The sequence below is a fragment of the Epinephelus fuscoguttatus genome, linkage group LG11, assembly GCF_011397635.1.
Source record: "Epinephelus fuscoguttatus linkage group LG11, E.fuscoguttatus.final_Chr_v1".
NCBI classification, from domain to species: domain Eukaryota; kingdom Metazoa; phylum Chordata; class Actinopteri; order Perciformes; family Serranidae; genus Epinephelus; species Epinephelus fuscoguttatus.
The window spans coordinates 7942881-7967779 of record NC_064762.1 but is presented as its reverse complement, the minus strand read 5'-3'; the positions used below and the strand labels follow the sequence as shown (position 1 = coordinate 7967779).

Genomic DNA, 24899 nt, shown 5'->3' with positions numbered 1-24899 from the left:
TGCTGATGTATAGTGGACAGTGGTTAAATGGCTTCGCTGTGGCGTTCTGACTTTAAAGCTTGCAAGGTCCTTTATGTGCTGAGCAAGTTTCACAACCTTAGGGAGTGTGAGAGCTGCTCAGAATGCACTGTGTCATTTGAAAAATGCAAAGGTGGCAATCTGAAAATGAGTCTGCTCATTTCTGAAAGGAAAGGCTGACTCTTTTTTGGAGATACGAGCTTTTAATCTGACCTGAGAAATATGCACATGAGGCCCTGGGGGGATATTTGAGGTTGATAGATTATCATGTGAATTCTTTTTGCTCCGCAGCCAAATGCAGAGCAAACTGGAGCGGCTTCAGTGGAGTGAGGCGCACACAGGCGGGCCACCTGGCTGGCAGCGTGACAGCACCCGTAACAATATTCTGTCTCGCTCTGTGTCCTTGTTTCGTACAGATCATCCCTGGGAGATTATCTAAGCCGAGGACAGGACAGCCCTTCCCGCTACTCTCCTCCGCTCTGCAGCGAGGACCTCCAGGACGACCACACTTACAGCACCGCCAAATCCCCCAGCAGGCTGTGCTCCTCACAGGCCGGCACCCCTTCCTCCCCTCTGGACGACGACGACATCATCGCCGTGGAGATCCAATCAGACGTCAAGCCCGAGCCCCGGGAGATCCCTCTGGATTCTCACATCACCGCCACCGCCGCCGCTACCTACATTTCCCAGCAGCCCCTGCGCGGACAGAGACGTAGCTCGGGGCCGGGAGCTGGGACTCTGGCAGGGAGCAGCTTGCCCTGGACCAAAAACCGAGCGAGGGGCATTAGCGACACGCTGCCGCTGAAGAAGCGGCGCGCGGCGGCGGTGGAGAAGCCGCCGGAGAGTGACGACGAGGAGATGAAGGAGGCGGCGGGGTCGCTGCTCCACCTGGCAGGGGTCAGAGCCTGCCTCAACAACATCACAAACCGCACCGCCAAGGGCCAGAAGGAGCAGAAAGAGGCCCTGAGAAACTAACACATGGAACAAGTACATGACAAACACACACAGCTCACACACATGAACACACACAGACACGTACACACAAATAGGTCAACAGGTAACGTTACTACAGCATTAGTCTCAACGGACACTTCTCATCTCCCTCTATCTATCTGCAGGGCATTAGGTGAATCCTACTTATTTGTGGCAATATCAAAAATCTATGTTTTCCTACATGTTCAGCAACACTAACATCAATGGGTATCTCTCATGTGTCTTTGTTGTTTTTGTTGTTTAAAAGGGGATGAAAGCCATACACAAAAAAAAAAGAAAAAAAAAACGAGCATGTTTTGTCACTAATTTGGACGACACGACAAAACGGAATCACATTGAGGAGCGTTACAGTACATAAACACAGAAGAAGATGGCTGTTTGTCTTACCTGTTTGTTTCTATGTGAATCTGTAGCAATCTCGCAGTGATGCCAGCAAAGACGGCAGAGCCTATTTAACAAGACTTAGAGCTCTCGCGGCCGCCGCTCTAAACGCTAAAGCGTCACTCTCCGACATCCACGAGCACAAATGTGAGACTGTGCCAAAGATAAGCGACCAGGTTGCTTCATGTAGCCGATACGACAGCTGACAAAAAAACACACACACACACACACACAAAAAAAAACCACAAGAAGGCATAGTGAGCGAGGGGGGGGGGGGGGAGGTGACCGAAAATAATTGTAAAACCCAATGTGATATATATTCATGCACTTAAGATTATTTAACACCACTTATAATAGAAGCATCATGGGTAAAGACATGGTTTATTTCAAGAGCACTCATAGTATTTAAGATAGATATTTTAAAATAAAAAAAAAAGGTCATGTTTATCACCATAGAGATGGATAGTGTGCCGGGTCTGAGGCAATATCTCCTTCATTTTGTTGTTGTTGTTGCATAATGTAAACGTCCCTTAAACCTCCCCAGTACTTCTGTCCATAGACGTAGACACCTGGTATAGATAATATGGTCGCTACCAGTAGCTGCCACACCTTCCTCTTCATTTTGACAGTGTCAAAGAACTATATACATGAACTGTGGGTTTAGATTTCTGTTTGTGTCTGTTTACCCTCACTCTACCCTCATAAAGATATAAGCAATTTGTCCCGTGTGGACAACTCTGTAAAAAGGTTAGAAAATATTTTATTTTTTTCCTTTCTTAATTGAAGCAATTTGACCTGCAGGACTTTCTCAGTTATATTGCATGGGTGCTTGTAAATAAGATAAAAAGCAAATCTTTTTTATTCAAAGATCATGTAAGATAAACGATGTATTTAGCATGAAGCATGACTTATTTTCATATAAACCTTGATCCTAGAGGAAAGAAAAAAAGTTTTGCCGCCAATTCTTATACCCGTGATTATATTGGATTTTTGTTGTTGTTGTTCCTTTGAATCTTTTGGGTTCCTTTTTTTGTTTTGTTTTGTTTGTTTTGTTTTTTTTCTGAGCGGGCTTTCAAAGACACGTCTTCAGGGAGGAGCGTCTGGGAGATCACTCTGCAATTTTTAAGAGGCCCTCTGGGCTTCGGGTTCAGGCTACGTAGGCCAGCTGAATCACCTCTTAGGGGTGGGCTTCCGTCTTCTTCTGCCTGTACAGTGGTTTTTAGGTGTTCAATGTTAACCCCAGTGTTATTTCAGAACACATCTGTAGAGTGTGTGAGTTTGTGTGCCCAGGAACACACACCCTTTAACATTGTGCCTGCCTGCCTGCCTGCCCTCAGTACCTCTGTTGTCATGTCTCCGACATGTTTGGACAGAACGTCTTTATTTATAACAGTATTGTTTCTTTTCTTTTTGTTTTCCTCTCGCCTGTGTGTAAATGTACATGTGTCCTTATTTTCCATCTGTGTACGTGTTTGGATCAGACGGGGAAACTTTGTAGGTGTCCTGAAAGAACCTCATATCTCCAAAAAGGCTACGAAGAAGTTGAAAAGAAAGAGGAATGTAGGAGACGGCATAAAAGACAGAGTTTCTTTTTATTTACATACAGTATTGTTAACCCTTTGATTAAAGGATGAGGATGTCAAGCTTGCATATTTATCTCAAGAACCCAGTCCACAGATAAGATGGTTTGTTGAATATATTTCGCTACTCTACAAGGTGCATGTGAATCATGAAAACACTGACTACATTTACATGCACAAAATATTCCACTTTTTCCCTTATTCCAAAAATGACAATGCGCCCACTGAGCTGTTAACATGGTGAAAAAGATAATAGATATTCCACCAATATTCCTGTTCACATGCAGCTGTGTATAATCCCATTAACCTGCCCTTACTTGTTGTTTATCACGTCAAAATCTAGAAAAGTGAAATGTCTGTTATTTTACTTTCTTTCTGGCAGCGGACCTGTTACACCGTGCAAACACAGCCTCCGTCTGTCATTCCTGTAACACCTTCTTGAAAAGGTCAATGTGTGGAGATTAATTTGTCTCATTATTTGTGTGAATAGATCACAAAATAAAATACCTTCCACAAATACAAAAAAAGATGTGTAAACTCGAAAAATATTTTGCCAAAAATAAAATAGATCTGCAAATGCACACATTTAACAATTTAAAAAAAATCTTTGAATACGTTTAATTAATTTACAAATACATGAAAAGCATTTGTGATTATCTTCCTAACTTTTATAACTTTCAAACACAGATATTTATGTATCTTAATTTTACGCAAACTGAGTCTTTTTTTTTTAGTTTTGGAATTTGTGTATGTGCAGATCCGTGTAACATAAAAATCTTTTTTGTATTTGTGTACGTTGTTTTATAGTTTTTATTTACACATTTACGCAGAAATTGTTGATCTCCTCACACAAATAATACCGAGACAAATCTATCTCCATATCAGTGTTTTGATATTTGCACAAATCCAAAAACCTGTTGATTTCCAGGTCTGTCATAATATTTAAAAGAAGCTGTGTTTCTTCTTCCGACCAGAAATGTGGGTTTGAATTTTGGGCATGCATCCAGACCATCCTGATGATGTGAGCTCAACATTCTGTCTCTCTCTCTGTATCAGTCTGGACTCGCTGTTGCTCCAAACACGCTCCAGAAATTAAAGTCCAATCAGGGCCAGTTAGAGATTCAAACTGTAGTTGACAACGTAAGCAGCCAGTCAGAGACTATGTTGTAGTTCATGATGTAAAATGCAGGCCACAGCTTGCAGAACAGCAAGTAAAGTAAACACAGCAATAAGTGACGTTATTGCAGAAAGAGAGTCAATAACAGCAATTCAACAAGAACAAGAGGATGCAATCGAAGAGTTTCTTGGACGAAAAGACGTTTTCGCCGTTCTTCTGACTGGATTTGGCGCGAAACAGGATGTTGAGCTCACATCATTAGGATGGTCCTACCAGGCGTGTATCTTTACACCAGCCTTGCAAACTGTTGGCAAGTTGGTTTGTGTACAACGAACAGGCAAGAAGCCATCGGATGCAAACTGCAGTAAAAAGCCCAACTGAGACGCATGTTCTGGATGCACTGGATACATGTCCAAAGAATGCTCCTACAACCTGAATGATACCGGCTAGGGCTGCCTCTTAAAGCGGGAAATTCAAATCATCAGTCGGAGACACAGTCAGTCGACTGAGATTGCTTCAAGTCAAGCAATCTGGGTTTTGTTTTTCTGGTCCTCACGATGTTTTAGTCCCCAGATTTTTGTTGTGGAGTGAGCGCTGTTGACTTTCATGCTTTTCTTTGGTGCAGACAGCTGTGGACACAATGCAGCAGCAGCTGTAAATTTACAGCTCACAGATACTCAATACGACACAGTTGCTGGCTTTTGTTTGATATCTGGTGTCGGCAAAAAATGTTGCACATTACCAATCTGTCGTCAGCGCTGTTAGCTTGTTTACCTGATTTCTTGCTGAGCCCTGTTCAAACTTAAAAGTTTATGTGGAAAAGAAAAGAAAGAATCGTCAAATATTCGTATTAAACAGCCCAAATATACCAGCATATCCCATGTCTTAATTGGAAAATGCTAAATTCTGAAAACCTTAAAGAATATGGTGTTTACATGGCCCGTATCAAATTCCGAATATTGTCATATTGGGAAAAACTGTGGAATATTAGTGTGCATGTAAACGGAGCCACTGACCTGATTGAAGAGCAGCATTTGACATTTTTGCATCAGAAGTGATATAAACACTGCACTGCCATTACACAGCATGCTTTGCTGAAGCAGGAATGCATTAAAGTATTAATTTCCCCACAGCTGCGGAGATGCAGTACATATAAAAAGCAGCTTTGCAGGAGGAAGTGTCGGTTGTAGCAGCAGTCAGACGAGGTTTTTTTTGTGTTTAAGCTCAATGGAGTGATTGTCAGCGAGCCAAGCAGGCAAACAAATGCATGTCCCATCCACTGGTACAGTCCTCTGCCACCTGTAGCATGCATCACTGGCTTTGCATTTTGTATGGTATCCATGCCGACATATAAAAAAGGCTAAAAGGAGACACTGTCAGTGTTCTTGTTGTGTGCCATCCGTCTCTCGTCTGATATCTGTCTGAGTGCTCCCACGGCCCAGGTCAAGCACTCTGCTGTATTTGCAGCAACAATCCACTGTTGTGGTGACTAATAATGTGTTCAGCTGGCAAGAGGCATGTCGAGGGGAGAATGTGTTGCTTTAGCAACCACCTTTTTTCCTCTGACTCACTCAGTGACATGCAGGAAAGATGAACTCCTGACCTGCGAGTCCTGGAAAAACACATCAAATATACCGTGGACATTTTAAAGCAAAGAAAATATACGTCACTGCCTGAAAAGCCCCGAAAACAAGTGTTCGTTTCAAACCTGCCAAACATACGATGAAAAAAAATACAGTTGCCATTTTTTATTTGTTGATGTTTTTATGCACATTTTCATTTTCTGTTTTGTTTTCTCTCTCTGACAAAATTATCTACAATACTGCCATTATTTCTGGTGACTGTCTGAGCTGAATATTGGAAAGCCATAGGTTAGAGATGTCAAAATGCAAAACTGTTATTGATCTGTGAGATGTGATGCAGAGTGCACCCGGGTGTTGTTTTTATTTTTTATTTTTTTTCCAGTAAATGTTCAATTCTCTCCTTATTGTGCAATCATATTGCCAAAGAATGATTTCAAGACCTATTTCATCACTACATGTAAATATCAACGTTGTCCAATACCGTGGCAAAAAATATATAAATGTTGTTTTATTTTGTTTTCCATTTTCTGAAAAACTGCAATGATGTTTATGTGATGTATTGTCTTCCAGTTGGTTGCAATAATAAAAAATACGAGTTGCAGAAGATTCGTTTGGCTGTTCCTTTGGACGGACGTGAGCTGACTGGTAGGCAACTGTTTCTTCCAGGAGTGGGACGATTCACAGAATTCACAGTTCGGTTGGATACAGTACAAACATGAGGTGGTGTGTTTAATGTAGAAATGCCAGAGAAATTTCTTATTCTTATTTTTTAAAATTTTAAATGTATGAAAGCTAACATCATTTGGGCTTTTTTGTACAAAGCAGAAATCACAGTCTGGCTGAAGTGGGTTTGTTTAAGTCTGGGTAAAGCAAAGTCAGTGATTTCTTTCTAAACACATGAGAGTGCCCTAAGAATGAGTACCGAACCCAGAAATGAGTTAGTATTTTTGCACTTCCAGTTTCCTCGTCCCAAAGTCAATTGGTTTTTGGTGAAATGCCTGAAATTAGGTCTGTGGATAACACAAGCTTAAGAGACATTCACGTTTTGCTCTACGACATAAAATACATCAGTAAATCCCCCACGCATGAGCTTTGAAGCTTCTATGTGTCTTACAAATACGATTACTAACAAGTGGCTAAATTAGGTGACATTAGGTCATCATCAAAACAAAAGGTTAGCTTTTCACTTCTGAACAAAACTTGTAAATATCATAAATGTTTGTTTGCCATAGAGTTTGTTTTTGGTAATAATACAGAATCCAATGGAAAACTGGCAAAGACTTTTGGACGAGGGAACCAGGGTGATGCTAACTTTGGTGTTGGCCTACAGGAAAACGTCATCCCTGGAGCACTCTATATAGGTTACTTGTTGAAAACGTAATCAGACTGCTAACTGTGTAGAGAACTGTAAAGTTAGACCATTAAACTGTTTTTCGTCATCTGTGTCCTAAAATATAAAAACTATGTTACTACTGACATTAATGCTGTTTCTTTCGCTCACTGTGTCAGCGGCAGCTGCTGTAGAGTGAATAACGAACGGACAGCTACTTGACAGAGACAGCAAACTAGCTCGATGACATGTCCAAACACAAGTATAACACCGAATATATTAAATATATTGAACTAATGACTAAAGAGAAATCTGGACCCCGTAGCTGGACCAGTTGGGAACCACTGAGCTAATGTACCCGGCCCACCAGCAGTCACTGCTCACTGCTTTGGTTTTGTGCTAACGTTAGCTGCCGTTAGCTGCTGAACGAGAGGCTATAGCCACACAGAGGCTACTGTGCCCTGCTTTAGGGTGTGTGCACCGTGCAACTATCGACTGTTTGTGCCGCTGACTTGGCTGCTAAAGAGGGTCTGTCACAGCGCAGCAGCTCATGCTTTGGCTCAGAGGTCATGTATGTTACTGTGCTCCTGGGTTAGCTGCTACGGAGAGTGCAGGGCACCTCGTTTTCTGGCTAGGTGGTTTTTTATCCACCGCTCTCTCTCATCATCACCTCATAATTCACAGCAAAACTGAAGTGGCTCCAAACACCAGACCTGTAGGTTATTAGAGGATCTTCTCTCGGTAATGACGTTACTAACCGTCTTGCAATGAGCTAGCTTAGCGTAGCTGCCTCCCAGTGTGTCTTACTGGAGTAGACTGTTTTGGTTTGGGGGTGGGAGCATGGATATATTATGAGAACTGGGCACGGCATTGGCTGCGCGGCCCCCTCCATTCATATGAAAGCTGTTCAGTGGCACATGAAGCCAAAATGGTTCCAGCAATAGAGACTTAACAGCAGTTGAGCCGAACATCTAACTTCCGGTTTAGCCCTCCGCTAACTTGATTGGGGATAAAATGATTTCAACTCGCAGCTCCTTTAGGCTTTTGAATTGTTATCGGAGTGAATGGATCAAATCCTGATATTATAACTAGTCAAGTTGTGGGTGTTGTGGCGCTCAGAAGATGGATCCACTTATATACGTACGTCTATTTCCCACTGTAAGTCAATGGGAAAATGTATTATTGGGCCACAGGGCATCACGTAATGGACCTCAGAAACTGCAGTACCACTGTTTGGCCACTACGAAAATTGGCTTCAAAGCCTGGTGCACTTCGTCAAGGCCTCGGTGGGAGAGACTGACAGCATGTTGCCTGTTCCGGCGTGCCTCGTGGAGCGCAATGGTGCTGAGGACATATTAAAAACAGTTTAAGCTGTATATTTTATTTTCTAAATGTAATAGGATAGTTTACATCAGCATGATACGTGGCCGGTCACCATTATAGTTTACCAGGATTTGGTGGCTTCAGGGAAATGCGGCGGGACAAGAACAAAAGTTAAGGCGGTGAAAGTCCTAACAGGGCGGATGGGAGTGGTGTTGGATGGGTCCAACAAACACTGACTTTCACCCAGGAGAGCGGTGTTTGCTTCCTGTAAGATTATAAAGCCAAACCCTGTTTTTTTTCTGAAACCCAACCACGTGCACTAGCGGTTGAAGGAAAAAAAGCATCAAGTTGCAGTGATGTATCAACGTAGTGCGCTTATTTTGAAAACAGACAATGCATGTAACAGGAAGAACTTGACACGGCGTCCCAGAACGTCGTCAACCAACACACCCAGGGTACCTTGTACGTCGAATCTGGATGTGGAAGCTCCATGACCAAACGTTGATGTGTGACGAGGTCGGAGTGAGAAAGTGTTGTCCAACATATCGTTCAGTTTGTAATACGCGCCGAACCAAAAGCCTCGTACCCAAAGGTTCAACATGAATTTGTGTATTATTACACTCCTAATTTTTTCCTCTTAAAATTCAGAGTTAAATATAGCAAAGGCTTACAGGAAGCATATCACCCTCTCTATACCCCCCTCCTCCTTTTCACCACTTCAACATGCAACACACACTAACCCCCATTTGCTGGTAGAGTGCGAGCTTTGTGAGACTGGAGACTCTTTAATTTGCTCTCAAGACTGACCTCAATCATTAACCTCACATATTCCCATCAACAAGGGTCTTATCATAACCATGCCTCTTCCGCCAGTTAATTATTCATTTACTTCCTCTAATCATTTAAGTTCAATACTTCTGATTAAAGTCAAACTCGGCTCCTCCCTCAGGGAGAGAAGTAAAAGAGTTAAGTGTACCAAAGAGTTCCTCGATGCCTTATCAAACTGAGTGGTGCCATTTTGGAGCCGTGTGGCAGTGGAAGCCCATTCATAATTGAAGCCGAGACAGGCTTAATCTCGAGCCAGTGCCTCCCTGTGCAGCGCGCTCCCACCACCAACACAACTGGAGCTAGCAGCTCCTCTGTTGCTATGCAACTACAGCAAAGAAAGAGGGGGGAGAAAAGTGTGCATTCTCTAGATCTTTAGAGGGCATCATACCACTCAGTTACCGAGAGTGAGACTCAAAGGTAGCGATGACACGCTTCAGATAACGCAGCTTTATGGTCACATCTCACAGTTTGAGAAACAGCTGCTGCACAAGTGTCCAATCATCTTCCTCACAACTTTGTAAAGAAAAAGGTTATTAGTGGATTCAAACATGTTTTCATCAGTGTCACACAGGCCTTTAATTTCCCCTCAGTGAAATCCATCTCATGAAGTCAGTTGTGACATTGAGTCCTGGAGGAGGCATGCTGAAGTGGATTGATACACGGAGAGCTGCGTGTTCCCCGGTCTATATCATCCATATCCACAGAATGACCAGTGAGGCAAGTTTCCATGGAGACAGAAGTGGAGGTAACGTTCTCCTGTCAGCTCTCATTTACTGCAAAGCTTTATTGTTTTTGGAAATGTTCCCCCGCTCGTCAGGACAGGTGTATTTGTGATTAAACATACACAGCCTACGGACATGGTTCATCCAAAAATTCACTTACGTCTCCACCTTTATTGAATTATGTGTAAAATAGTTGCATGCTGTACAAAGTGATTGGATTGTGTGTGTGTGTTTGTGTGTGTCATGGAGCCAGGAAAACGAGAGCTTGTTTTCTGGAGTTCTGCTGTGTGGTGTGATCACACTCTTGTGGCGGTTAGATGTTACTACATTACATGTGTTAAAACAAAGGCACCAGATATTCCCACAGAGAACAATGTTACATTACAGAAATGTAGTTTCAACAGTAACAAACTTAATGGCATTTTAAAAAACTATAAAATTTAAAGATATTCTTTGAAGAAAGCATGTTTTGTATGTCAGATTATAATCTGCAAAGCTGTCATAAATAAAGTAAAATAAAAAGTACAACAACCCTTACAGAAGTTTTCAATTTTGATCATTGACAGTAGGCATGGGCCAAAAAGTTTTAACACTTGAAAAATGTAGCTCAAATGTTTCCACAACAAGTTAGTCAGCACAGAATTATTGATTAATGTGCGTTAGCAGAGAGAAAATTGGGTAAAATAAATAAATAAATAATTTTCTGTGGCACAGTTGTGAAAAGAATGGGGGCAATGTTTGAATTACGTAGACGAATGTATAAATTATTGTTACAAATATTTTTATTGTGAATCATCATTTTCAAAGACAAATCATGGCACTTAAAATAAAATAAATTGAAATAAAATAAAATAAAAGGAAAAACTAAAATTATTGTGATATTATTTTATTTTATTTTATTTTATATACTTTATTAATCCCCGAGGGGAAATTCTATTTTTTCGCTATGTTGTCAGTTATACACAGGATTAATAGTAACAATAATAATAATAATTATTATTATTAATAATAATAATAATATTTTTTTTATTATCTCTAGTATTGCTTACTTGCTTGTTTTCCATTTTTGAAAAGATATTTTTAAGATATTTATGTCTGTTTGTAAATAATAATAAGTATGCACTGTAAGTATAATAATAATAGCAATAATAATAATAATAATAATTATTATTATTATCATTATCATTTTTATTAGTAGTAGCTGTAGTATTGGTGGTGCTATTTTTTTTAATGCACAAATGTATTTTGTACTTTATTAATTTTTCTCCTGTTGCCTTTTTAAAATCTCTAGTATTGCTTGCTTGGAAATTAATATTCATTGCCCTTTTTTTTTTTTTTTTAGAAAATATATGTCTCTTTGTAAACTCAATAAAAAAAAAAATAAATACAAATGATAATAATGATAAGACAAAAGAGTATATTGTACCTTTTATGGAATTATTATTTTTCTTTCCTGGTCCTTTGCTTGTTTGGAAGCCAATACTTTTACTTTTTTTAAGATGTTTTTTTAAAATATACATGTCCGTTTGTAAACTGGTGGTCAGCATACACAGCTGTTTTTAATTTCAGTGCTAGGTGGGGTCCCTTTAAAATCCCTTAGAAGTTTTTTTCATACAAATTATGCATATTTTAGACCACAGTCCTTTATATTCAATCAAGCCTGATCTTAACTTCCTTTGTTATTCATTTGTGCATATGATAAAATAAAACAAAAGAAGAGTTGTGTTACAGCGCCCCCTTCTGCTCTCTGTCCTCATATTATGCAGCTCTCAGTCAGTTTGACCACCATCACTGAGCGTTACAGACTAATGAAGATGACATCCAGGTTTCCCTTTGGGTTTTTTATTTGTTTAACTGTTATGCAAATTAATAATCTCCTACTCCACATCAATATTATATTATTTACCTTTTGTGTGAGGAGCATGGTTCATGGAGTGTTGTGATTAATTCCTTATATGGGTCATAAAATTTACAGTTGGCCTAATTCAGTAAACAAGATCACTGAGCTCTATAATGCGACCTGAGCACATTTATTTACAGCCTTACCACATTCACACTACATTTCCCAGCAGCAGCAGCAGCAGCTGTACTGCTTGGTCATCATACGCCGCGCGAAATCTCGCGCGATGTGCGGTTTGACCCTGCCCTATGTCTCGCGCACTCGCAGCTCCATCGCTCAGTATATAAAGCAGGACAACGACGGAAGGAGGACGGCTGGGGACTCGCAGCCCGGGATTGTAAATAAGACCGCTAAAACTGTGTTTTATTTACAAAAGTAATGCCGGCTGTTTTAAAATATCGTTCCCAGTTGTTTTAAGTCGTTTTTCGTAATTTTTGGCTCTTATTTCTCGCCTATTGCCGTGTGGTTTTTACACTACGCGTATAATGGCGAGCTCGGCTAACTCGAACCCAGTGGTAAGGATCAATCTCTAAGGATTGTCAGCGGGGGAAAATGGGGGTAAAGATAATGGAAAGAGGCTGGCTTTTAATTTTATTTCAGTGAACTGAATCTGCTTTAACAAACACTACACTGTGGTATGAAATAAAATGAAGACTTGGTGGAGTCAATCGGCCATTTTAACCAGTTTTCGAAACTAGACTGTTCTCTCAGATAAAGCCAACTCGTAGGAGCAATGGCTAACGTTAGAGGGGCTGTGGAAATAGGTGAAAATGGCGTTAAAGTGTAGGGTCAGTGATGGGGGTTTTAAAGCTGGAAGTTATGGGCTGTTTGTCAGGTTGAAGCTCACATGAGTTGGCTCGTGATAGCGTCAGACGTGTAAAAATGGCTTGTAGCAAAGGAGGTTTGTGTTTGTGCTGTTGCTTTAGTCGAGTCAAATAACTGCTTGTGTCGATAAGAAAAACTGGTGAATATGAGCTAAATTGTTATTTTTGCATTATTTATAAGGTGTAAATGTTCGCAAAGCACCTCGCCACCATCCACTGCGTATATATAGAGCTTATTTTGTACAAATTAAAAGTCCTTAGCCGAAAACCGTCAACGTTGCTCAGCCTAACGCCTCATCATTGTCCACCATTCCACGACCAGAAGGCAGGTTAGCCCCAAACCGCCACCTTTACCCATCTCATAACAGCTCTGTCCCCCAGGCCACACTAGTTTAGTCAAAGCTGAGCACTCAAGACGAAATTACACCGAAAATATCCTCCACATTCCGCCACACATCGCTCAAGAGTACGGGGCGGTCGAGCGCGCAGTTTGCCGCTCCGTAAAATGGCTTCCACGTCTCCCCTCGCTCCGGTTCTGACCCTCCTCCTTTCTGCTGCCTGGTTTTATACAGCCATATTGGCTCTCTAATATAGACTGCCCGGGATGGGAAGGTGCTACTCGACGCTACGTCACCGGCTCTACATATAAACACCACACTGTGCTTTAAATAGTGGAGGAGCAGACAGGCCGAGGGGGAGGGAAGGCGAGACCGAGGTCCGTGCTGCGGACACTGGGGACAATGTGGTGCAGTGAGCGCAGTGCGGTGGCCTGTCGGGCTCCATTGTGTCGCTTGTTTCCGGTGCTGAAATGCGGCCGTTGTAGAGCTTTAAACGGGTTAGCTGTTGGTGTGTGCGCCGTGTATGCCACGGTATCCCGGGGGACACAACTGTTATACCGTGTTGGTTTCTCCCAGTGCTTCATATGGATTAGCCTAACAAGCACACTGTGACGTGCTCCCATTTAAGATAAATCCCGGGATTATGTCGCTTGGAACAGTTTCAGAGTTGAGCCATGTATTTATAACTGATATACACTAAATATTACCACTTTATACCAAGTTATGTATTTGGCAAGGCAATAAATAATTTATATCAGTGGTCTGTTAGACATGTAATGTTTTGCTGCTGCTGTAGCAGCTGTGAAGCATTATTGGATATGAATACCACACACCATATGGTTTATGTAAAAGTAATCCCCAAGTGGTAAACATTTATTATAACATATGTTTTCATTTTGTTTGTTCTTCCTTAGCAAACACTAATGAAAATGTCTCTTTTGCCTCCTCGCAGCCTAAACTATACAAGTCTGTGATTGAGGATGTGATCAGCGAGGTGCGAGAGCTGTTCCTGGACGAGGGAGTGGATGAGCAAGTGCTCCTCGAGCTGAAAACGGTAACTGTCCCCCAGCAGCATTGTTTCCTGTGTACAACCACAATAGGGGAAATGTCACTGGTGCAGAAGGATAGCGAGGTGTGCTTCCTCCTCCAGATGTAGCTGATTTGGAGCTTTTATTATGACTTACAAAATGTCAGCTTCTCGTTTGAGAATTTCCCCTCTACAGTATTGAAGTGAATATCTGAGAATGTGTGGGTGGAGTTGTGGATTGAAAAATAGTCTGTGTTTTATTGTGGATGCATTTGATCCACCAACCAGCACTTACTGAAGTCAGAAATCTTAATTTTTTAAACGGTTCACCTCTCGTTCCCACAGTCTTCCCTCACTAAAATAGCGCAGCTAATTAATGGAGGCTGGTAGTGGTGATGAGGTGACAAACTCCAAAATGTAAAGTTTTAATATAAATAAAGTTTATCTTCCTATTGATGCTGAATTGACAGGAATACTGTCGACATATGACTCCTTTTATTGTGTGTTTCTAGAGTTTTGTGTTTTTGAAGACAAGTAAAGAATCGTTAATATGTCAAAATTTTAAGGGGAGTTTGGTGTAACATTTTCCACCAGGAGCAGATTGGGAACTAATTATGTAAGGAATCTAATTGCAGTCTTGCAAATAGTGACCCTGCAAAATCTTAGGGTGCTTTCACACCTTACCTGTTTGGTTCGGGTCAGTCAAACTCAAGTTCAAGACCTCTAAGTGCAGTTCGTTTGGGCAGGTGTGAACCCACCAAAACAGCCGGACTGAGACCTTCTTGAAGAGGTGGTCTCGGTCCGGTTACAAACGAACTGTGGTGCGGTTCATTTGTGTTCCGACCTGGATTTAAACCAACTGCAGTCACATGACACATTGTTTGGGTTAAACATGAGCATGTTACAGTCCTGGAGGATTATTAATGTGCACCTCCTCCTGTACTGCCTTAATATGCACATTCAGCACATCCAATGCATCAAAACATTGTTTTCTAATTGGAGCCGCGCCTCGTTTTCAAACTGTATGGTTTGACTAAAATGAACAATGACAGCAATATAGTCCACGATGAGCAGCGCTAAAATCAACCTGTGTAGTTGTCCCTCCATTGTGACATTAGAAAGTGTCACATTTATCTACTCTTCTTCAATGTTTGCTTTACTTCCTGGATTTTTCTGACCAATCAAGAGCAGCTTTCTCCCACAAGGCATTTGATCTGGTCTGCTTGTAATTGCTGCTGTGAGAACACAAACCAACTCTAGGCAATTACACAACTTTGGAACAACATTAGTCCCTGATTCAGACCAAAGCAAGACAACTCTAGGTCTGAAAGCAGCCTTAGTGTGTGACTAAACTAAAGTTTTGCAAGAGTTGTCTAGTGTGTGTGGGCAGTAATGAAAGTGGCACATCACAAAAATATCACTCTTCTGTCTCCCTGATATTTCAGCTATGGGAAAACAAACTTTTGCAGTCCAAGGCAGTGGAGGGCTTCCACACTGAAGAGCAGGCAGCCCTGCAGGCCGCTCAGCAGCAGCAGCAGCAGCAGCAGCAGCAGGTACAGCAGCAGGTACAGCAGGTCCAACAAGTCCAGCAGGTGACTCAGCCAGCGCAGGCCCAGCAGGTCATCCTGCCCCCTCAGCAGCAGCAAGGTAGGTCAGCACTGTGGTGGTAAACAACAACAAGCAAAAAGAACACAAGAATTGTCTAAATCATGTACAGCTTTCCTACTGAAATTAAGGAGTTTTATTAATTTGCGTTCTTCTCAAATGGAAATATCCACTGAGCCATCAGCAAAAAATGACGATGTTGGTTACAGCGCTGATGCCCTCCCCTCCCTCGACTCCCACAGGCTGTTTGCTAACAGTGTAAGCACAGAGAATGAGGAAAGTTTGAAAGCCCAAACACAACAAACTGACATCAAAGAGCTTGTGGCAATGAAGGCTGACTGTTACGTCACCTCACGTCGTCTGTGTCTTGGCCAAAAAGTTGCACTTGAACGCGCTGCAAACGGCAAACTAGCATGTACACTCGGCACCTACGCGAGATGAAATAACTCCATAGCAGCAGGTGGCAGTAGTCTGTATTTGTCATTCAAAAAGGGCAACCAGAAGACGGTTATGACGGATTCAAGACGCTTGTCAGCCATTTAGTACATTAATACATCAGGTTATGTGGGAAAAGGGAGATAGTATTTCAAGTCAGTGTTCATACTTTTATTTTTCTGTTACATCATTTTCTTTTTAGGGTATTATCTTGGTACATATTATGACATAAACACGTCTCTCTCCGCAGCTCCCCAGCAGCAAGTCATTGTTCAGGATTCCAAGATTCTACAGCACATGAGTGCAACGGGGATGGTGAGTAGATAATGTGCATTTAATTATAGTTTCCTGCTTAATAGAGAACAGTAATGCAATGCAACAATCACTGATCTCCACTGTATACAGATTTACAGAGACTAGTTTACTTACCGAAGCACTCTCTCAGTGTAATATACTTTTATTGAGAGAAAGGGAGGATTTTTTTCCAAGCACATATTTCATAGCCAGCCAAGAAGAAGAAGAGGATCTTAATGTGTCTCTGCAGGCTGATTCCTCACAGCAGGTGCACTGGTGTAGTAGCAGACAGATGGAGGGGCAGGAGGATGTGAAAAGCAAGAGAGTAGAGGAGAGGAAGGACCTTTAGAGAGTTGTCTAGTAGCCTGGATTACAGTGGAGATAAAGCTGGGGATAATACATCCTCTTACATGCTCCTGTTGTGTCTCTCACACACTTTTTTCCCTTCATCAGTTTTAATTTCGCACAGTCGAGTGTCCACACTTCCCTCCCTTCTGTACTTCTTCTCTCAGCAACACTTCTGTTCAGCAAGCCATCTGTTGATGTCAAGGTTTGCATCTCTGCTGTATTAGTAAACTGTTTTTGTCTTAATTCTCAAACACAGTATTTAAGCTTCACTTGCACATTTCTAACCTTTCACCGTCAAACCTGGCAGGTGAAATGAATGAATGCAAATATGGAAAGGCTGCTTTTATCACAGCAGCCAAGGGAATATAAATATTAGCTCTTTGATTGGGAAGATGTTGTGCTCTATTTCAAAAATATTAAAGTCTCTCCAGAGGAATGTACTTAACACTAAAGTGTGTGTACGTGGTGTGTGTTTTAAAAGGCGCCTATAGAGCATTTACATCTTCACAACCTTAAAACTTTTTTAAAAGTCTTTTTTCCCCCCATGTTCTTGAACCCTAAACTCCTGCTGTTGGGTGCGTTCAGACAGAAGTTTTACTTGTTGTTTGTGTGTGTGAATGTGAGTGTGTACCTGACTGTTGTGTTTCAGTCACATGTGTGTGTGTTCTCCTTTCCTCCTCTAGAGTGCAGCAGCTACCGCAGCAACCCTTGCTTTGCCCACAGGGGTCGCCCCATACCAACAGCTCATCACCAGCCAAGGTGAAACACACACACACACACACACACATGTTTATTTGTGCATCAGTTTGTACAGATTAGTTGATAAATGCATCCACTCTCACAGCACTCACGTCACCTCTGTTTCCGTCCTCTCAGGTCAGATCCTGCAGGTGGTTCGTGCACCCAATGGGGCTCAGTACATCATCCAGCAGCCTCAGCAGCAGATCCTCCTGCAGCAGCAGATGCAGCCTGGTGGTGTGCAGGCACCGGTCATACAACAGGTATGCCCTGTTAGACAGGTAGGTGGAGAAGTTATGAGAACTGATTTTTGGTAATAAGTTGATGACAAAATTCTGAAAACATGGTGGTATTTGTTTTTTTGTAATAATGAACTTTATTCATAAAGGACTTTTCAACACTGTTACAAAGTGCTTTACGTGGTTGATCTCGTATTTTAAACAATGCAGGATTATGTTCAAGTAGATTGGATTTATTGTTTTGTTACCATAATACTTAATTAGGAATAAGAATCATGCATTTTCACTGGTATTAGTATCGACTACCAAATGTTTGGTATCGTGACATGCCTACAGGTACAAATATCTAATTTTGGTAAACAGAGGCAAGGCCTTTAGAATGTGCAACATGGCTGCATGTATCTTGTTTATCTGTGTTCTTCTAACAATCAGCATCTTATAGTGTAAAATAATTGACCTTCTGTGTCCAGTCAATCCATGACTAGTAAGCTGTGGGTCCTCTGGCGTTGAAGCAGTGGAAGAACCAGCCTCTGGAAACAAAAACTTGAAATTCAGGAAAAGAAATGCCATGAAAAAATTAATTCTGGAAAATCTGGACACTTCTGAACGTCATCTTTTCCCCCTTAAGTACCCATGAGCTTTATACCAGTGACTTCTTGAAATGAACCAGCAAAAGTAAAATAAAGTTAAAATCTATCACCATATGATGATCCAGACTCCTTTCCTGGGTCCAGACTTTGAGTTGACTGATTCTGGTTTGGCATCATGACATGAAACAGCAGTTCCAAGGTTAAAACAATTTAACGAATAACCAGTCGGCGCTATTTGCAGGACTAATGCAGTTGTCCAGCGTTGTCAAGAGGTGTGCTGGAGCTTATGAGGAGTAATAACAATCATGGTGGGAGCTATGGAGACGATACTGCCATCGGGGCTGTTCTAAATCGACATGTGTTCTCAACAGTGCCCGACATCGTAGATTTTTTCCCATTGCTCCGCTCCACTCTTTAAACTCGGCAAATCAGTTGTGTTGGCATGACAACGCATCAGTTTGGACTTACATTGTCGTTCGGTTCAGGTAGCTACATTGGTCACTAGTGACTGGTTAGAGTAAATCATATTCCCCTTCCTCACAGAAATCTGTTAGCGGACACAGTGTCAGACCGAAGACTGAAACGGGAATTTAACAAGTTGAAAATTCTGTCTGATATCAGGCAACCAGACTCCTTCTTTTCAGCAGAACTTACAGATATAAAAGTCAGTCGAGATTTTAAAGGAATAACTTTTGTGAAATTCCCTTCGAAGCCTCCAAAGACAATATGCTAATATTTATCCTCGACCTTGTGAGAGAATGTGAATTCTTCCTGTGTGCTGTCTGTGCAGGTCCTGGCTCCTCTGCAGGGAGGCCTGCCCCAGCAAACAGGAGTTATCATCCAGCCGCAGCAGATCGTCTTAGCTTCAGGAAACAAAGTCCAAGGCAATACACAGGTCAGCACTTCCTCAACTCCTTCATTACCCATTTAATTGCTCTTGTCTCAAAGTTTGCTCTGCTCTTAGGAGTTTGCTCCAATGCAAAGTTTCCACCACGTCTCTGCCTTCTTTGTTCTATCATAATATTGATTGGTATCAGTGTATTTTGGGCTGAAGTTCGCTGGGGGTGTTAATATGATCCCTAGAATACACAAAGAGAGACAGGAAGCTTGATTTACAGTTGTTTTTCCCCGTATCTATACGATATATTTATTCTGTTCTTTTAACTCTAAGCAGCTAATGAAACTAATGAGCCGACAATCACTGTTCCTCTTCTGTTTCTCCTTTCTTCCCGTTAGGTGATGCAGGCAGCAATGGCGCAGCAGCCTGGTCAGGCAGCAACAGCTCAGGTCCAGCAGGTTCAGCAGGCCCAGGGTGCAGCTGCGCCCCAGGCCCCACCACAGGCCCAGCAGCAAGCCCAGGCCCAACCCCAGCCTCAGGCACAGCAGCCTCCCATGATACTGCAGGCAGACGGCGCCGGAGACACCTCCTCAGAAGAGGACGAGGATGAGGAGGAGGAGTACGATGAGGATGATGAGGAGGAGAAGGACAAAGATGGGGGCGAGGATGGGCAGGTTGAAGAGGTGGGCACCAGAGGAAACTGAAGTAGTATGTAGTTAAATGGCAGCTGCACTGCAGCATAAGATGTTGTCAGGCTCAGCAGACACAATTCAAATCGCTTTTAGTGGATCAGTGTTTGAACAACAAAGTTAAACCAACAAAAACCAATATAATCTATCATATTTCTCCTGTTATTAAAAAAATAAACTATGTCTTACTATATAATATCATCTTTTCCCCAGATAACAAATATGGATCATTTACTTCTGTGTTTATGCTTTAATATAATCAATGGGACGTTCAGCTCACCACAGTCAGCCACTCTGAGAGTTTTAATGTAAAGAGAGAAGATAAGGTAAGATTGGGTAACTTTCTGATTTTGTTTCCTCGTCAGGAGCCACTGAACAGTGGGGATGATGTCAGTGATGAGGAGGACCAGGAGCTGTTTGATACAGAGAATGTAGTGGTGTGCCAGTACGACAAGGTAAGAAGTGAATACGGCACAACTTCACTCAATCAACCTGCATGTTGAAATATTTATTTTCCGTTTGGCGAGTATATCTCAGTAGACTATCCACCACGCTAGCGGGTAAATGTTTGTACTAAAATTGTCATATAATAAAGAAATGAGAGTCTCTGAAGCATTTTAGTGTCATTCAGGGGCGCACTGCTGTGCTGCTCTTAAGCTGCTTCTCTGCTGTCTGTGTGAGACACTCAGACACACATGTGCCTGTCACAACACTGCCGCAAAACTCACCGTCTTGGGTGCTTCTAGTTTTACGGCACTGTTTACCCAAGGGAACATCAGCTGATTGCCAAACTAGCTAGCGTTGCACCCATACTGATGAAGGTAATGAAATAAGTCCTCGCAGTTTGAACCAAGGCTGCAAACTCTTGATTGCCTCTCACAGTCACTGGCAGCACATTAGCTTTACTAATTCCATTCCTGCCTTTCACAATAAAAGCTCTGGTCACACACACTGCATCAGTGCTTACCAGGGTCAGCTTATTCACATGTTGAGGTAATTTTTTTTTTCAATATATGTAAATCGTTTTGATTTAAATTGCGCTCTGCCCTCTTCATTTGTATTTTGGAGCCAGAAGTGACCATATTTGGATGAGAGGGTGGCGCTAACCCTAAGACTAGCTGCTAGCTTGGTTAGCATTGTGCATATCCAGCTATGGTTAACTGTGAGAATGCTAATGCTAATTTTCGCCAGGTTTAAAACCATTAAAACAAAATGTACCTACCATAAAAACTGAATATCAGACTCCTCCATATTTGATTATAACCAAGGAGACAGTACAAACAAAAGCCACAGCATAACAGTTTCACTACACACAGAGATTTAGCTAAAACATTGCTGCGATGTCTGTTCAGTAAAACAGTTCTGTCAGATACAGTTTCACTGCAAAGGCTTCTGTTGACTGAAGGATGGGCAAGTGCCAAATTTCTCTTAAATAGTTTGTTTCACAGCAGTTTCCATATCCTGTTAAAGTGTGTAAGAACCTTTACTTTGAACATTAACGCTGTATCGGACTTGAGTGCAGTGTTGGATCACAAGTATCCTACAGCCCAAAGTATATCACAAAACTATTAAATGCTAACCGGGCCTTATTAAGATGTATCGGTCAACACTGGTTAATATGTGTGTGTGTGTCCCGCTGAGTCCTCTGTGTGCATGGGTTAAAGACATTAGAGACTTTGTCCACTTGTCCATCTGTCCTTGACGCCCACAACATTAATTTCCGTCTCTTTGCTCCCCAGATTCACAGAAGTAAGAACAAATGGAAATTCCACCTGAAGGACGGGATCATGAATCTGAACGGGAGAGACTATGTCTTCTCCAAAGCCATTGGGGATGCCGAATGGTGAAGTAGAAAAGAAAAAAAAAAAAAAACAGACAAAGCAACAGGAGCAGGAACTCTGTAACTCCTTCTATCCAGTTAACAGACACTTCAATATCCTTCCATATCCTGTGACTGGATTCATTTCAGGAAACTTCTGCCGAGTCTTTGAGAACTCTGACGAACCCAAAGGACTGTGAGGTACCGTACAACCAGGGTGTCGTCAGAAACACTCGACTAGCCTTGCAGGATGAGAAACCCACAGGGGGAAGGGAACGCCTGCGAACAGAGCGCTCTTTATCTTTTTTTGCTTCTTCCAGGCTTCTCTACGTTTTTCCTGAGAGAATTCACACACATTGGAAAGTAAGCATTTCACATCGTACAGGTGTAGTGGACCAGGGTGACCTGACCCGCCACAGGAGAGGTCAGAGGTCACTCATTATAACCCCGTAGATGAGAAACACGTTCATGATGCACTGTAGTCGGTTGACTGGATTGACTCGTGTCCACATTTAAGTCCAAACTTAGTGCCACCAGTCGGGATTGCTGCCTTTAGATCGGCCAGAATCAACTTTTGGCTTCTAATTTTTGTTCTTGGATCGTAATTCTGTCTCAATTCATGTTTATGAAAATGGTGCTCCAGAGTGTTTTATGTAGTTATCAACCTGTTATTGTTTTAAGCTTCTTTTTTTAAAAGAAAAAAAAAATGTGTTTGATGAAGGGTTCAGACAAAGAAGGCAAAATTACATTAATCCTAAAATAACTAATAGTCGTTTAAAGGCATTATTTTAATCTTCTATCAAGTGCTCAATCCAAAAAGTAGTTATTATTTTCCTCATCAGCTTCTCTGGAGCTTTCATTCCATGTTTATCCAAAAATACTTTACAAAAAAAAGGCAAGAACAGATCCAACACTGAATTCAAGAATTGTACAAAATGTCGAAAGTTTGTCCTGTTGGTGTAAATTCTTCGCTCTTATTTTAGTTCCCTGCAGCCGTCTGAAAATTTGCACTGTCAGTTTATCAATGTGTTGTGAATCAGTCAGTCGAGTTAATCAATAGCCACAGCGTGCTCTCTTCTGTCTACTGTGTGTGTGTGTGTGTGTGTGTGTGAGAAACAAAGTGTGAGACAGTGACTGACTGTACAGGCATGTGCTGAGTGTGTTCACTCTGTGTGTGTGTGTGTGTGTGTGTGTGTGTGTGTGCGTGTGTAGGTTGATTGATGTGTGTTGTCACTGCTTTTCTCTGGAAATGTGTTTATTTTTCTTGCACACCCCATAATCTCAAACTGTCACAGTTCAAATGGTAATTTTTTTTTTTTTTTTTTGGTGGGGACAGGGCGGTGTCCTTTATTTTATTTTATTTTTTTTATTTATTCCTGAAAGTTCACAAAATGTTCTATTTTTTGAAAAGGTTGGAAAGCCGCACCAAACTGTGCTCTTATAATCTAATAAGTGTTCCTTTATTTTTTTTTTCTTTGTCCGTTGGACTAAGCTACATAATGCTGTGCTCCAAATCATTTCGTCCACCATATGTTCTCCTGTGCTTTCATTTTAATCATGACTTTTAAATGAGAATATTTTCTATCGAAGTGAGTTTAACTCGGGGGGCCGTGTGTTTCTCTGCAGTTTGTTTTTAGTGCCCCTGTTGCAGCAATTTGAAATAAAGTACGTGTTTTTTGAGTGTTGTGTCAATTTGGTTGATGGTTGGTTCTAAAGGGTATGCTTTTAATGAAACCCCATTAACACCAAGGAAGCACTGATAAGGTGATTAATGTAGAACCAAGAAGTGAAGAATTAAAGTTTGTTCTTTTTAATGATCTAATGGGCATAAAAACCATTTTTTATTTCAATTTTTTTCCCCTACGGCCTAAAAACAGTTGCCCGCTTCCAAAATGATTAATGTTCACTGGTAACAAAGTCACTTTTTAATAGACACTGTTAATGGCCTGTCACCATCCTCAGATAACAAATATAATAAATGTGCCAACAGAAAGTTTTCCAACACATTTGGAGTGGAACACTGAAGAAAAATAAAGAAATCCCAGACTTTCAGGAATGCATTCAGTAGCTGTCCATGGTTATTAGTCATAATTTAACTGAAAAAATTCAGCCCATAGTTGCTTAATTTTATGTTCTTATCGTTGGATGTTGCGTGTGCCTTTTGAACATTATTTCAGTTTTCCGATATTAACAAAAGATAGATGAGCTTATGAAAAGGGTGTCTATTAAAAATGTATTCTCTGCTTTCTGGTTGTTTTGTCGTGTGTGTTCTAACTGCTGTTCAGATGATTAAGGAAATGTATTGTTAATATTATTCATTTAATTTTTTAAAAATTAAATCAAGTTTGGAACAAAACTCAGAAGGTTGTGCTTTGAGTGCAGTATCTTTCGCAAAGGAAAAGAAAATGTAAAAAAAAAATCCTAGCCTTAATTTTAAATGGGAGAATAACTGTTTCACTGTCAGTCCCTTTTTACAAGTTGTATAGTATTGAAGCACTGGCTATATTACCATGAAACACTGGTTTCATTATTCTTTTGTCAGATTTACCCACACAGCCCTAACAGATGAACTCCACCCCTTCATTAACATAACCCATCTGATATGCTATGTTTGCCGGAATTGCTTTTAAAGTGGATGTTCTCTATCAGTGTTAGTATAAAATTGGTTATTGTTTCTATAATCTTTTCACACAATGAACTGCTAATGTTAAAGTCTGGTCATGTTTGGAATTTTGCTGCCAAACCTGAAGAGGCAGGAACTGAACGTTTCAACCCTTTATCTGCTACTTTTAGCTTCAACTATCTGCCCATTACGTTAAGTTAACTGTAGCAATTTGTCCATTACTTTAAGCTCACCATTGTAACATTTTTTTTTATTTTTTAACAATTGCTTTAGCAATTTTAACCACTTGCTTTTAGCTCACTGTTTCAGCAGTTTATCCGTTACTTTTAACTACTGAGCTCAGATGGCATTTGTGAGGTTGTGTTTACAATACGGGAAGTCATGTACACAAACTCTTGAACTCTGAGCTCTCCGAAAATTTCTATTTACGAGGTCCTGAACACCACAACCAGGCTGTTCTCATGAACATGGTAAGCAGTCACCATTTTAGTCCATTACCTTTAGCTACCAGTTATAACAATTTGTCCATTACTTTAAGCTAACCATTATAACAGTTAGTCCATTGAGTTTAGCTAACTTTTTTAACAATTTGTCAATTACTGTACGTTTAGCCAACTATTGTAACAACTCGTCCATTATTTCAACCTAATTATTGTAACAATTACTTGTCCATTACATTTAGCTAACTGTAGCAGCCACATGTCCATAACATTTAGC

At 41.1% G+C, this 24899-nt stretch overlaps 2 protein-coding genes across 4 annotated transcripts in view; both read left to right on the top strand.

The window, feature by feature from the left end:
* LOC125897082 (forkhead box protein N3-like) overlaps positions 1–6278 on the top strand; it is a 101104-nt gene extending 94826 nt beyond the window's left edge. For both annotated transcript variants that reach the window (XM_049590144.1, XM_049590145.1), the window contains exon 6: positions 435–6278. In XM_049590144.1, coding sequence (XP_049446101.1) covers positions 435–993 — 559 coding nt within the window. In that variant the 3' untranslated portion in view covers positions 994–6278. The remainder of the gene's footprint in view (positions 1–434) is intronic.
* Positions 6279–12056: 5778 nt separating this feature from the next.
* On the top strand, positions 12057–23381 carry gtf2a1 (general transcription factor IIA, 1). 2 transcript variants are annotated; one of them, XM_049590174.1, is made up of 10 exons: positions 12057–12290; positions 13890–13991; positions 15410–15611; positions 16255–16319; positions 17330–17405; positions 17523–17647; positions 19004–19108; positions 19450–19734; positions 20106–20195; positions 21480–23381. In XM_049590174.1, the coding sequence occupies exons 1-10, from the start codon at positions 12261–12263 to the stop codon at positions 21585–21587; spliced, it is 1188 nt and encodes a 395-aa protein (XP_049446131.1). In that variant the 5' UTR covers positions 12057–12260; the 3' UTR covers positions 21588–23381. The 2 variants fall into 2 exon arrangements, with proteins under 2 accessions (XP_049446131.1, XP_049446130.1); XM_049590173.1 differs by having other exon boundaries at positions 17523–17665.
* The last annotated feature ends 1518 nt before the right edge of the window (positions 23382–24899 follow it).

What these genes read in the sequence shown, in the direction of transcription:
- gtf2a1 (XM_049590173.1), top strand. Translation starts at nt 12,261, where the DNA reads ATGGCGAGCTCGGCTAACTCGAACCCAGTG. An exon ending in TGCTCCTCGAGCTGAAAACG is followed by an intron (nt 13,992 to 15,409) that starts GTAACTGTCCCC and finishes CTGATATTTCAG; the next exon opens with CTATGGGAAAACAAACTTTT. An exon ending in ACAGCTCATCACCAGCCAAG is followed by an intron (nt 17,406 to 17,522) that starts GTGAAACACACA and finishes CCGTCCTCTCAG; the next exon opens with GTCAGATCCTGCAGGTGGTT.